The sequence below is a fragment of the Cnephaeus nilssonii genome (genome assembly GCF_951640355.1).
Source record: "Cnephaeus nilssonii genome assembly, chromosome: 14".
Lineage (NCBI taxonomy): Eukaryota > Metazoa > Chordata > Mammalia > Chiroptera > Vespertilionidae > Cnephaeus > Cnephaeus nilssonii.
In genome coordinates, this window is record NC_137085.1 from 2436216 (window position 1) to 2449065 (window position 12850).

A 12850-nucleotide genomic window follows, 5' to 3' on the forward strand; every position below is an offset into this window, starting at 1 on the left:
CCCGCACGTGGGATTTTGTGGAAGAGCCACACTCAAGGGGCCAAAGAGCCGCATGTGGCTCGCGAGCCGCAGTTTGCCGACCACTGGGCTAGGGGACCAGAGCCCCTGAGCTGGACGTACGCACAGCACACAGCCGAGAAGGGCGCAGCCAGGACTTGAACCTGGGCTGTGTTCTCCTGGGCACCTACTGTGCACTCGGGACCAGAGGGGTCAGAGACGGCTCGCCATCGAGGCAACGTCAAGTTCACGAGGAGGACGTTGGGGCTGTGGGAAAATGGAACCAGGCCCAGGCAGCCCAGAGCCGTGGCCAGGTGAGGGGCAGGGATGCTTAGAGGTCAGAGGAAGGCCAAGTGCTGTGGCCAGAGCACGCTGGGGGGAGAGGGGGGGCGTTCCAGGAAGATGCAAGCCCTCAGCAAGCCCCCCAAGGTTTAAGATAACAGCGCATAGGAGCCAGAACTCTGTGGGAGGCCCAGTGCTGAGTAATTCCATGCATTGTGTCCCCCGCGTTCAGGACTGTCAGCCCATTTAGCAGAAGGAACAACTGAGGCGCTGGAGGTAATTGGATCGCACAGCCTCTCGAAGCGAGCAAGTGGCAGAGGCAGGGCTCTGACCCAGGCAGCGGGCCTGCAAGGCCTGAGAGAGTCTGTGGGTGGGATGGAATGGGGGGGAGCGCTTCTCTGTTCTTGGGGTGGAGACACACGGGGTCTCCTTCCAGCCTGCCTGCCTCCTCAGGGTCATCTGGCCTCCTGACCACACTGTACGCAGAGCTTCAGGTTAGCCCCCAGGGCCTTGACCCTGGAGGCCCCAGAGGCATGGCCTAAGGTGCCCGTGTCTGTGTCTGCCTGCCATTTGCAGGGACCCCACAAGCCCCCGGTTCCCTCTTGCTCTGCTCCTCAGGGGCTGCAGGAGGAGGGCGGGTGCCCGGCTGGCTGGTTCTGGCTGGGGAGACTTGAGCACGCTGGGCTGTGTGTGCGGACGCTCAGGGAGGGCCCGGGGTGGGAGTGGGGGTGGGGTCAGCCCTGGGAGAAGCGGGACCGCCCGTGAATTGGACGTACCCGGCCCCGTCTTCATTGGAATCGGTTTAGCACCGGCCCTCCGTGGCCCCTGATCGAGCCGGTGGGGCGGTTTCAGGGGCTGCTGGCTGGTGGCCCCGACGGCTCCCTGGGCGTGGCACTGCGGCCCCTGCCCAGGCGTGGGCCTCCAGCCTGGCAGGTCCGGAAACGCTGTGCTCCTGGACCCACAGCTCCAGTGAAGCGACTCCTGACCCACTTCCGAGGATCCGAGAGTTGACGCCCGCGGCCTAGCGCAGGAGGCGGCGGGGCCGGGAGTGAGCGGAGAGCCAGGCGGCCGGGCGGGCAGGGCGGGAGCACCCGGCACAGGGCTGCGGGGGGAATCCGGGTGCGGGTGTTGCTCTGGCACTTTCCTCGCCGAAGGTGGGCGGCCTGCACAGCCTGCTCTGTCACGCCTCGGGGTAAGGCTGTTCTCCAGCAGGAGGGGCCCTGGAGTGCTGGCTCGGCCCGCAGCCTGCCCTGCTCCTGCGCCCTGGGCCTCGGTTTCCTTTTCTGTACAACGGGCCTGTGCCGGTTCCTCCGCGGAGGCTTCTGGGGAGGACCGCGCGAGACAGGCGGCCTGACAAGCAGTCCCCGCAGCGCCTGGCACGGCGTCAGAGCCGACAGGCGGCGGCTGCCCCGGTGTGTGTCCTGCCCAGGCTCCGGGGGCCGTCCTTGGAGCTGAACCTCGGGCCTGTGGGGGCCCATCTGTGGGTACGCTGGGCCTGCCACCCCCAGCTGGCTGGGTGACCCCAGGAAGTCCTTCCCATCACTGGTCTCTTTCCCGCATCCGTGTGACCAGGGAGAGACTCTGTTCTGAGGCTGCCTCCACGGCGGCCACCAGTGGAGCGAGGCCTGGGTGTGTCTCCGTAGGACAGGAGAGTCACAGGCCGGGGTTCAAGTCCCTGCCCCAGCTGCCACTTCCTGGCTCCTGGCCTGGGCGAGCTCCCGCCCGCTCTGTCCTCATCCATCACGTGAGGTGTGGGGAGGATTAAATGCAATGAGTGTGCCCGCCGAGGGCCTGGCGCCCAGGAAGTGCCCAGGTGTGCTGGACACCGTGGTCCGTGCCATTGCTGTTGGGACTGGACCTTCAGCCAGCCCCACCCTACACCTCCGGGGGCCAGGCCCCCCCCCCCTTCCTCCTCGGCCGTCACCAGCCATGTCCCCTCGCAGGCCTGGCCCCCGGGGACCCCTGGCCCTGACCGTCAGGATGGGCAGGAGGGAGGATGGGAGTGGGCAGGGCCAGCCTGCAGGTCGGTCTCTCCTCCCCACGGAGGCACATTTAACGAGCTGGGCTCAGGCTGGTGGCAGGTTCTTGGGGAGACGGGTCAGCCTCTTTGGGGCTCAGCACAGCCTCCAAACTCCGATTTCTGGAGTCACTGAGCTTTGTGGCTGCCCTGGAAATCAGACGCCGTGAGGGGCCCCAGCCCAGGCTGCCTCTGTGGGTGAGGGTCCCCCAGCCCAGGCTGCCTCTGTGGGTGAGGGTCCCCCAGCCCAGGCTGCCTCTGTGGGTAAGGGTCCCCCAGCCCAGGCTACCTCTGTGGGTGAGGGCCCCCAGCCCCAGCTTCCTCTGTGGGTGAGGGCCCCCATCCCAGGCTGCCTCTGTGGGTGAGGGGCCCCATCCCAGGCTGCCTCTGTGGGTGAGGGGTCCCCAGCCCAGGCTGCCTCTGTGGGTGCAGTGTCTCGCCCGGGAGAGTGGCCCACCCTTATCCAGGCTGACCTTACGTCCCCTCTGGGCCATCTGTGCTGTGGGGCTCCGTGCAGGCACCAGCAGGGTCACGTGTGAACGACATCTTCATCCTCCCGGCCCTGGGCCGATGCCCTAGTCCCGTGGTCGGCAAACTGCGGCTCGCGAGCCACATGCGGCTCTTTGGCCCCTTGAGTGTGGCTCTTCCACAAAATACCACGGCCTGGGCGAGTCTATTTTGAAGAAGTGGCGTTAGAAGAAGTTTAAGTTTAAAAAAATTGGCTCTCAAAAGAAATCTCAATCGTTGTACTGTTGATATTTGGCTCTGTGGACTAATGAGTTTGCCGACCACGGGTCTAAGAGACGAGCCAGGACTTGGATCTCTCCTCAGCCCGGACACTGTCTGCGTGGTCCTCCTCCGGCCTCAGTCTCCCGCTCTGTGTAATGGGCGCCTGGGGCTGAGGAGCGTGGCCTGGTCCCTGGAATCCCTGGGTCCCTCTTGATCTGCCTCCCGTTGGAGCGCCTGCTTTCGAGCAGAAGGCGAAAAAGTCAGCAAGCTGCGCGGCTGGCTCCAACCCTCAGACGTTCAGGGTGAATCGGCCCCCCTCCGGGTTCCCGGAGCCTCTGGCAGGTCTCCCACAGGTTTCCCGGGAGGTTTTTCAGCCTCAGCTGGGCCGGGGGGGGGGGGGTGGGAGGCGGGGGGAGGGAGGGCCTGGGACGTGCCAGCCGTCCCACAGCAGCAGCAGGTCCCGCTTCCTGGGCGCTTCCGTGTGCCAGGCGCCGGTCTGGGTGCGAGCCTCGTGGCCGCCACTGTGACCCCGTTAGAGAGAGGCTCTTCTCCCCATTTTACAGGCGAGCTCACTGAGGCCGAGGGCGGAGGCTCGGTAGAGCTGGGAGTCAGAGCCCTTCAGGCGGGGCCGTGCTCTGGGGTCTGCTGGGCTCTGGGAGGGGCTCATGCACCTGGGGCTGCGGGGGCTGGTGGGCTGTGGGGGCTGGTGGGTTGCTGGGGGCTGGTGGGCTTGGGGGGCTGGTGGGCTTGGGGGGCTGGTGGGCTTGACCTACAATCCCTGGGGACAGCACCCTGCTGGCCCGCCCCTCCGAGAAGGCTGACCCGGTGACACATTAACAGATGCCACCCAGGGGCTCGGGGCTGCACCCGGAGGGACAGCGGGCTGTGGGACACCCTGGGTGCCCATTCTGCTGGCCTCTGCTCACCAGGGCCTGGGGGCACCCCACTCCTTCACTCCCCTGGACCCAGGTGCTGGAAGGCGCAGCTCGGAGGGGGTCCCAGGGCCCTGGGGTGCCTGCGTGGGTGGGACAGGAGGCTCTGCCCCCTGAGGACACAGCATCCATGTGACAGTCTCCTCCTAACAGCTCAGTGCTGCCCTGTGGACGCCGACCCTCAGGACAGCTGTCTGCTAGGCCGTCCCCCTCCCCGAGGCCCCCAGCCCCTGCCAGTGCCCACGGGGCCTGCTGCCCACGCTGCTGCTGGCCCGCAGCCCGCTCTGCTCACAGGTGGCCCAGGGTTACGTGTGGGCTCTGGGGGCGGATGCCCGGGCTTCGGCTGCTTTCCTTCCCTGGCAGGGGGGTGAGCGCAGGGAACCGGTGCCCCCCTCCGCCCGGGACCCGGGAGCTCCCCTAGAGCCTGCGCCTGCCTCTCGGTAGCCGGCTTACACGGTGCCCGCACTCAGATGCTGCCGTGGTCTGGGCTGTCCCTGCGGCTGCTGCGGGAGGCGACAGGGAGGACGGGGTTAGCTCCGCTGGGGCAGTGACTCCCCAGCCCAGCCTGTGTGCTCAGCATCCCGCCCTGCCCCCCAGCCGGCTGGCAGAGGGGGCCCCTGGGGTGGGGGAAGGGCTCAGGGATCACATGACGCCCAGGCAGGGCCAGCCAGCTGCTCCCAGCCAGCAAGGCCCATGGCTCGGTGCAGAGCCGCTATTTAGACCTGAGGCCGGGCCCTGCCCGCGGGTTAGCCTGGCCAGGGAGCGCTCTGTCCAGCAGGCCTGGATGGAGGCCCGGGGGAGCCAGGTGCTGTGTGGGCTCCCGAGGGGTTCAAGTCCAGTGCCCTCTGGCAGCGGGTCCTGCACAGCCTCCAAACTGGCAGGACCGTGGGCGCTCAGGACGGTGTGGCTCCCAGCGGGGCCAGATGTGGCTGGAATCCCAGGAGCGGGACAGGCCTCTGTGGGAGGCAGCCCCTGGGACTTGGAGGAGACGTGGGGGCGGCCAGGCCCTGGCTGGGTGGGGGCGGCAGGGCTAACAGGCCCCTGAAGTCCTCGTCTGCCCCTCCCCCAGGGGCTCTTCCAGGCAGGGCGGGGTGTGGGGAAGGCTGGACGCATCTGTTTCTGTTTTTCTGCTTCAGGAGGAGGAATTCCCCTCCTCGCTGAAGGGCTGTGGGGGGTGTGGGTGTGGGAGGTGCTGCTGGTGGGGGCACGTCTGCTGTGGGCTCCCTGCTAACTTCCAGGAAACGCCTGGCTGTCTCCCTGGAGGAGGCGGCGCAGGCTCAGGAGCCGGTGTGATTGCAGCGGCTTTCCCGCTGGTTCGGTGCCCAGAGCAGGAGGGCGGCCTTGGGTCGGAGGACATGGGCTTCCGGAAGGCGGCTCCCGGGCCCCCCAGAGCCTCCCAGGCCCCCTCCCGGCCCTGACTCCGGGGGGCCGTCACCTCGGGTTATGGTACAGGATGCCGGCACCAGGTTCCGGCCCAGGAGCCCCCGCAGGCCCGGGCTTCAGGGCAGGGCCGTCGTGGCCCAGGCTGAGTCAGCGCTTGGCACTGGGCCTCCTCTGAGGTCCACGCCCACCCTGCCGGGGGCACTGACCTGTGCGTGGTCCCCGCTGCTGTCACTGACCGTGTGATTGATGGCCGTGTGCCCGCCGGCACCTCCCCCCGGCTCCTCCCGAGCCCTCGGAGGTTGGCACCTTTACTCCTAGGCCCCCTCCCCCTGCAGTGCACCCTCCCCTGGCAGGGCCGGCTGACCGTGGGACGGGGCCGCTGCCTCCGAAAACAAGGGGGCCGGGCTGCAGCCGGCTGACCCCGCTTCCTGGCCCAGCCGGTCCCATGGCTTTGGGCCCCCGCAGAGCCCCGGCCGGCAGCCTGCTCAGCACTGTCCTCTTCCTCACCCTGTCCCCGCGCACGTGACGACGGGGAGCGGGGAAGTCCTCTGTTGCCCAAGAAGGCACAAGGCCTGAATGAGCAGAAAGGGAAGGAAGCGGCCTCGCACGTGGCCTCGGGGAGGCCCCGCAGCTGCCCAGCCCCGTGATGCTGGCTGCAGGCCTGGGCCGGGAGGAGCCGCTCTCCTGCGGGGTCTGCTGGGGTTTGGGGGCAGGCTGCGCGGAGGAGGGGCGGGGGGGGGGGCGCCGTGTCCCCCTGGGTGCCTCTGCCGGGGCCGGGGGGTCCCAGGTCACCGCTCACCTGCAGCCGCGTGACTCGGACAGGTTGCCCTTCTCCCGGCCTCCACGTGCCCACCTGTGAGGTGACCGGTCACGGTGCTTGTCTGGGGGGGCACCCTGGGCAGGAGCAGGCTGTTGAGAGGTGGGCTCGTCTTGTCCACACCCGGCTCCTGGCCGGCGGCACCGAGGGGGTTGCCCCGAGAGAAAGCCGTTCTCAGGCTGTCCTGGTTCATTCTGGATTGAGGTGTGTGTGGCCACTGATGGGGCCTCCCCGGGGGACAGGGTGCAGGGGGCGCCCCCTGCAGCGTCGGCCGGCAGGGCCCTGACCCCGCCCGCGCCGGGCGCTGTCTTTGCAGAGCTCCACACAGGAGATTGGCGAGGAGCTGGTCAACGGGGTCGTCTACTCCATCTCCCTGCGCAAGGTGCAGGTGCACCACGCGGCCGGCAAGGGCCAGCGCCGGCTCGGGGTGAGTGTGGGGGGCTGCGCAGCGTGGCGCCGAGCAGGCCCGGGGTCCACCTGCCGCCCTGGGACTGCACCCACTTTCCCCCAGGGCTTTCCTGCCCTGGGCCCCACAGCCCAGCTCCCAAAGGAATCGCCCCCCGCCCGCCCCAGCGTGGCCAGGTGCAGTCCCTGCTCGCACACGTGTGTGACATCGGAAAGGACGCTTTCCACCGGCCCCTCCCTGCTCGTTGGGGAGTGTTTGTGCGTCCGGCCCGCGTTTCCTGTTTTGGCCGCTGCTCCCCGCCGTCCCGTGGCGCTGTTCTGACCGTCCTCCCACACCTCCGAGCCTCAACATCCCCACACTTCGTAGGAAGGGCTGTTTTCACCCCAAAAAGGGGGGGGGGCTGGCTGGTCTCTCGGTGAGCACAGCCTGTGGCCCCTCCAGGTCGGAGCCGAGGCCGGCATTCCAGAAGGGAGGCCGGTTGCCACGGTGATCCAGCCCCTCAGGGCCTGGGACCTGGTCGGCTCCCGGCTCCCGCGGCCATTGGCACCGCCCTGCGCTCAGTGCCCTGTGCGCCCTCCCTCCCGCCCTGACAAGCCGCGTCCTTGCCTCTGGAAAGGGCCGTGCCGCCAGGGCTCGGGGGATGCTCTCACCACGGGGAGGGGCTCAGCTAGCAGGTGGCCTGCAGGCCTTGCCTTTCCCATCACCCCCTCAGATCAACTTCTTTTTTTATTTTTTTAAAATGTATTTTTACTGATTTCAGAGAGGAAGGGAGAGGGAGAGAGAGAGAGAAACATCAATGATGAGAGAGAATCATGGATCAGCTGCCTCCTGCACGCCCCCTACTGGGGGTCGAGCCTGCAACCCAGGCATGTGCCGTTGGCCGGAATTGAACCCGGAACCCTTCAGTCCGCAGGCCGACACTCTATCCACTGAGCCACACCGGCCAGGGCTCAGATCGACTTTTAAACGTGAGGACCTTTTTCTGGGGGGACACTCACGTCCCACCTCCTGCCACAAGTCCCCGCGCGCCTGGGAGCTCATCTGCGCTCCAGCCCTCACCCTTCTGGGGGTCCCTGCTGCTGCCTCTGCCCACACGGCCTCCTCTGCCCACCCCAGTGTGAAAACGAGTCGGCCCTGAGCCTGTACGAGACCTGCAAGGTGCGCACGGTGAAGGCGGGCACGCTGGAGAAGCTGGTGGAGCACCTGGTGCCCGCCTTCCAGGGCAGCGACCTCTCCTACGTCACCATCTTCCTGTGCACCTACCGCACCTTCACCACCACCCAGCAGGTCCTGGACCTGCTGTTCAGACGGTGAGCGCCCGCCCTCCACAGCACGGCTCCCCCACCTGCTGCTGTGTGTCTCCGGGAGAACCCCTCGCCCTCTCTGAGCCTCGGTTTGCTCATGTGAACACCAGCAGCCTCCCAGGTTGTCAGGACTGCTGGGGGCTGACTTAACTCTCCCGCCAAAGCAGCTCTCTGCCTCAAGCCCCGTCGCCCTGTGCCCTGGGGTGAAACAGCTCTCATTTGAGTAGAGGTTCCAGCTTCTATCTGGGGGTCCCCTCCCCGAGTGCCAGCGCAAGGGCCCTGGGGGCGGGGTGGGGGCCCCAGGCCCACTCGGACATCTGTGAGGTGCCAGTTGGGGTTCATTCATCCCACAAACGTGTGTGAAGCCCCTCCTGTGTGCGGGCACTTTTCTGGGCACGGAATTGGAACATAATTAGGTGCAAAACGCAGATAAACCCCTGCCCTCCAGGCTCCGGCCCAGCGGGGGGCGGGGCGGCCAGTAACAGCAGCCGTCACAGCAGGTTCGGTAGATGTGACGCCCTCACGGCCTCCTCTAGATACGGATGCATCCTCCCGTACGCCCACGAGGACGGCGGGCCCCAGGACCACCTGAGGAAGTGAGTGCGCTCGGTCCTGGGAGGGCCTCGTCGCCGCGGGGGGACCTTTGGGGCCGAGGCTGCGGGGTGGGCAGAACCCTGGCCCCCGCTTCCCTGGCGCCTGAGGGCTCCTGCAGGAGGGAAAGAGTGGGGAGCTGTGGGTGGGCCCTCGGCCCCAGGGAGCAGAGGGAGGCTGGGGACCCAGAGCCAGCCCCCCGGAGAGAACCGTCCTCCCCACAGCCCGCCCAGCCCTGCTGGCCCCGTCCCTGTCCGGGCGCCCGGGACAGGTGGTGTGGGAGCGCCCGGCTCACACCCGGCCCTACCTCGTCCGCCCCGGCCTGCACAGCCCAGTGCGGTGGGCAGGGGGACTGGCCTCTGGATGGGCAGGGACGGGCCCAGAGTCCAGCCCGCACGGGCCATGGGAGGGCCGCATGGAGGGGGAGCCAGGCCTTTGACTCTGCTGCCCCCCGCCCAGTGCCATCTCCTCCATCCTGGGCACCTGGCTGGACCAGTACTCGGAGGACTTCAACCAGCCCCCGGGCTTCCCCTGCCTCAAGCAGCTGGTGGCCTACGTGCAGCTCAACATGCCTGGCTCGGACCTGGAGCGCCGCGCGCACCTGCTCCTGGCTCAGCTGGAGAGCGCAGAGCTCACGGAGGCGGAGCTGGAGGGTGAGGAGAATGGGGGTGGGCCGTGGGGTGGGGTCAGTGCTGGACACAGAGGAGCCTCCAGAGGCCGGCGTGGGGCAGGCCAGGAGCAAAGACTGGCCTCGGACTACCCACCTGGACTGCGGGTGGGGAAGACGTCCTGGGCTGGGGCTTCTCCTGAAGGCAGTGGCGTGGGAAAGCGGGCGTGTTGCTGAACTTTTCTCCTGTTACAGCTCTATCACCAGCTCCAGCTCCAGCTCCAGCACCCAGTCCTGTGCCAACTTCAGAGCAGGAGCCGGCTCCATCGCCTGCTCCAGCGCCCGCTCCAGCGCCCAGTCTAGTGCTCAGTCCAGTGCTGGCTTCGGAGCAGGAGCTGGTGCTGGCTGGAGAGCCTGAGCCCACTCGCGAACCAGCTCCAGAGCGAGAGGCCGCCCCGGGACCCACTCCAGCGGCAACCCCAGAGCTGGAGCCGGCTCTGTCGCAAAGTCTGGAGCTAGAGCCGGCTCCAGCGCCTGAGCCCCCCTGGCCTTCGCCTGTGGCCGCAGAGAACGGGCTGCGCGAGGAGAGGCCTCACCTCCTGGCGTTCCCTCCCGACCTCGTGGCAGAGCAGTTCACCCTGATGGACGCGGTGAGCAGTCTGCTCCGCGGGCGGGCGGGAGGGCGCTCCGTCCTCCGGCTTCGGCTGCCCACGCGGGCGTTCCCTGGTCCAGAGCTGGTGCCCTGGCCCCACCCCCACCCCCAGCTCCAGCACTGCAAACCGGGGGACCCGGGCAAGCTTCTTGTCCCCAAGGCCTCCATTTCCCTGCGGACTGTGGAGCGGGGACCCCACCCCACCCCCTCTGCACAGAGTAACTGAGGGCTAAAGGAAGTGGAACAATAGAAAATTGGGGAGCCTGGCTGTTTGGGGGGGGGGAGGGAGCTCCCCCATCTGCCCAGGAGGCCTCACCAGCCCCAGCACCTCCTAGGCACCGGAGGTATCCTGGCCCCCGGGCAGCCTAGGCCACACCTCCAGCTGTGGACCCACAAGGATGAGCATCTGGACCGGGAGGGGCACAGGTGGAGGGGCTCAGGGCCCCCCGGTGCCGCTTGGGGTGGTGCCCGCGGTTAGTGAGGGCGGCTGGTGAAGACGCCACACGCCCCGCCAGCGTTTCATCCCGGGTCCCTCGCGTGCCGGTGCCCACAGGCAGGGAACAAGACCCAGGGGCTCCGCCGCTCAGCCACAGCCTCCGCTTCCAGGCCCCCAGCACGGACCAGGGCCCTGCCTGGGACTGGGGGTCCGGTGCTGGCGGGGGTGTGGGGGGCCGAGTGACACGCCCCTCCCCCCAGGAGCTGTTCAAGAAGGTGGTGCCCTACCACTGCCTGGGCTCCATCTGGTCCCAGCGCGACAAGAAGGGCAAGGAGCACCTGGCGCCCACCGTGCGGGCCACCGTCAGCCAGTTCAACAGCGTGGCCAACTGCGTCATCACCACGTGCCTGGGGGACCGCAGCGCCTCGGCCCGGGCCAGGGCCAGGGTGGTGGAGCACTGGATCGAGGTGGCCAGGGTATGGGGAGCCCCTGGCTGCCTTCACCCCCTCCCAGGGCTGTGGGCTGTGGCGCAGCCCTTCTGCGTCAGGGCCTCGATGACCTTGACTTGTCTGCCCTCCCCGCTCCCCCGCCCCACCCCACTCACTTCCTCCTTAGGTTCCTTCCTGGGTTGAGCTCAGGCCCCCCAGGGATATTCATGGGGCGCAGGCCCCCTGGGAGGGGGGCTCCCAGGCATCTCACCCAGAAGGGGAGGTGCCAGCCCCCCTCACCCTGCTCCCCTCCCCCCAGGAGTGCCGGGTCCTCAAGAACTTCTCGTCCCTCTACGCCATCCTCTCCGCGCTGCAGAGCAACTCCATCCACCGGCTGAAGAAGACGTGGGAGGAGGTGTCCAGGTGGGCGGGCCTTGGGGCTGGGCCCTGCCTCCGTGAGCCTGTGGCCTGCAGGGCCCTCAGTGGGGTGGGGTCTCGAAGCGTCCATTGGCCTTAGGCCAGCAGTCCTGCCTCAGGACTCAGTTTCCCTATCTGTCAGGCCCTGGACTGAGCCACACAAAGTCAGAACTGGTCCCAACAGAGCCACGCAGTAGAACTGGGAACGGGACCCAGGTGACCCACTCGAGAGCGCCCTCCCCAGGCCCACGGAGCCCTTAGGACCGCGGGACCAGCGCCCGGCAGCTCGGGCCTTTGGGCTCCACGAGGAAAGGGGATCTGTGCTCACCCCCCGCCCCCCCTCCCCCCCCCCCCAGGGACAGCGTGCGGGTCTTCCAGAAGCTGTCGGAGATCTTCTCAGACGAGAACAACTACTCGCTGAGCAGAGAGCTGCTCGTCAAGGTGAGGTGGGCGGGGCCCCTCAGCGGAAGGCTCTTCGCAGACTTCTGGGCCTGTCTTGTCTGGACCTTGGGGGGTGGGGGGCCTGGCAGGGTTCAGTCTCCTGCTTCCGTGTGTCCCTCCTACAGTGTCCTCTGGGCTGGTGGTGATGGCGTCGTGGTGGGCATCCCTTCCCTGCCCAGTCCAGCTTGTCCCCTGGGCAGGCCCTGCCACCCCCTTCCGTCTGAGCTCACTTCCCAGGGCAGGGCCCGTGCCTGCCCAGGTGTCAGATCCCAAAGGGGCTGCCCAGGCGTGGGTCCGAATGACTAGACAGATCTGGGTGCATGTGGGGGCGAAGGGTGAAGGGAAGAAGGCCTCGCTGACCCCATCCTCAACCCTGGCAGGAGGGCACCTCCAAGTTTGCCACCCTGGAGATGAACCCCAAGAGAGCCCAGAAGCGGCCGAAGGAGACGGTGCGTGTGCCCCAGGCCCGGGGGGCAGGGTGGCCTCCCGCGTCCCCCTCCCGCTGCCATCGTGCCTGACCTGCCCCTGAGACCAGCTGGTGTCCAGGAGGACTAGTTGCAGCCACCAGAGCGAGGCCCTGAGAGCTAGGCTCTGGGGATTCGGGGGAGGGGGGGCCGTCAGAGACCCGGTCATCTTGGGGATTTGCCAAATGCCAGGCCTGGAAGGTCACCTGAGGGTTTGGGGTCCGTGGGCACTAGGAGGGGGATTAGCGCCTAAGGGTCCCCAGGCTGCTCCGAGTGGGAGCCCGGGGTTGGGGCCGAGGCCGAGGGGCTCCCACTTATCACCGCCCACCTCGCTGTCACAGGGTGTCATCCAGGGCACCATCCCCTACCTGGGCACCTTTCTCACGGACCTGGTGATGCTGGACACGGCCATGAAGGACTACCTGTATGTGAGTGAGCCGGGGCGATGCGGGGCAGGGCAGGCCCTGAAGCCCAAGGAGAGAGCGCCCCTCAGAGGAGAGAGCGCCCCTCAGCGAGCCCTGAGCTCCCAGCCCCTGGTCCCTGTGTATCCCAGTGGGTAACCAGCTCCCCACCTGGCTGTGGGGCTCAGAGCTGCAGGGAGAGTTTAGCCAGCCGTGCCCATGGGCGAGCGAGGCCACATCCTCCAAGGTCAGGCATGTGGTAGCCAAGGGGTTCTTCTTGTCTGAGGATTCAGTCGCTGAGGGCTGAGCGAGAAGGTCGCCCCGGCGCCCAGCTCCCAGGACCCAGCCAAGGTCCAAGCTTGTGTGCATGCCCTGCCCCCTGGTGTTCGCTGTCGGTAGTGCAGCCTGAGAGGGGGTCCGTGTGGTCATGGGCGTGGGGACACGTTCTGATGGGCGTTGGCTGTCTGCCTTGCAGGGGAGACTGATCAACTTCGAGAAGAGGAGGAAGGTGAGCAGCCACCGCCCTCACTTTGGGGGCTGGAAACC

At 67.7% G+C, this 12850-nt stretch overlaps 1 protein-coding gene across 6 annotated transcripts in view; it reads left to right on the forward strand.

Moving 5' to 3' along the window:
• RALGDS (ral guanine nucleotide dissociation stimulator) overlaps positions 1 to 12850 on the forward strand; it is a 39604-nt gene that overhangs the window by 21299 nt on the left and 5455 nt on the right. For 3 of the 6 annotated variants that reach the window (XM_079791222.1, XM_079791221.1, XM_079791217.1), the window contains exons 2-12: positions 6474 to 6584; positions 7680 to 7873; positions 8365 to 8463; positions 8918 to 9111; positions 9321 to 9715; positions 10414 to 10629; positions 10901 to 11004; positions 11355 to 11439; positions 11820 to 11888; positions 12245 to 12331; positions 12780 to 12812. In XM_079791222.1, the coding sequence (XP_079647348.1) occupies positions 6474 to 6584; positions 7680 to 7873; positions 8365 to 8463; positions 8918 to 9111; positions 9321 to 9715; positions 10414 to 10629; positions 10901 to 11004; positions 11355 to 11439; positions 11820 to 11888; positions 12245 to 12331; positions 12780 to 12812 (1587 nt within the window). The remainder of the gene's footprint in view (positions 1 to 6473; positions 6585 to 7679; positions 7874 to 8364; positions 8464 to 8917; positions 9112 to 9320; positions 9716 to 10413; positions 10630 to 10900; positions 11005 to 11354; positions 11440 to 11819; positions 11889 to 12244; positions 12332 to 12779; positions 12813 to 12850) is intronic. The other 3 variants (XM_079791220.1, XM_079791218.1, XM_079791219.1) reach the window with 3 other exon arrangements.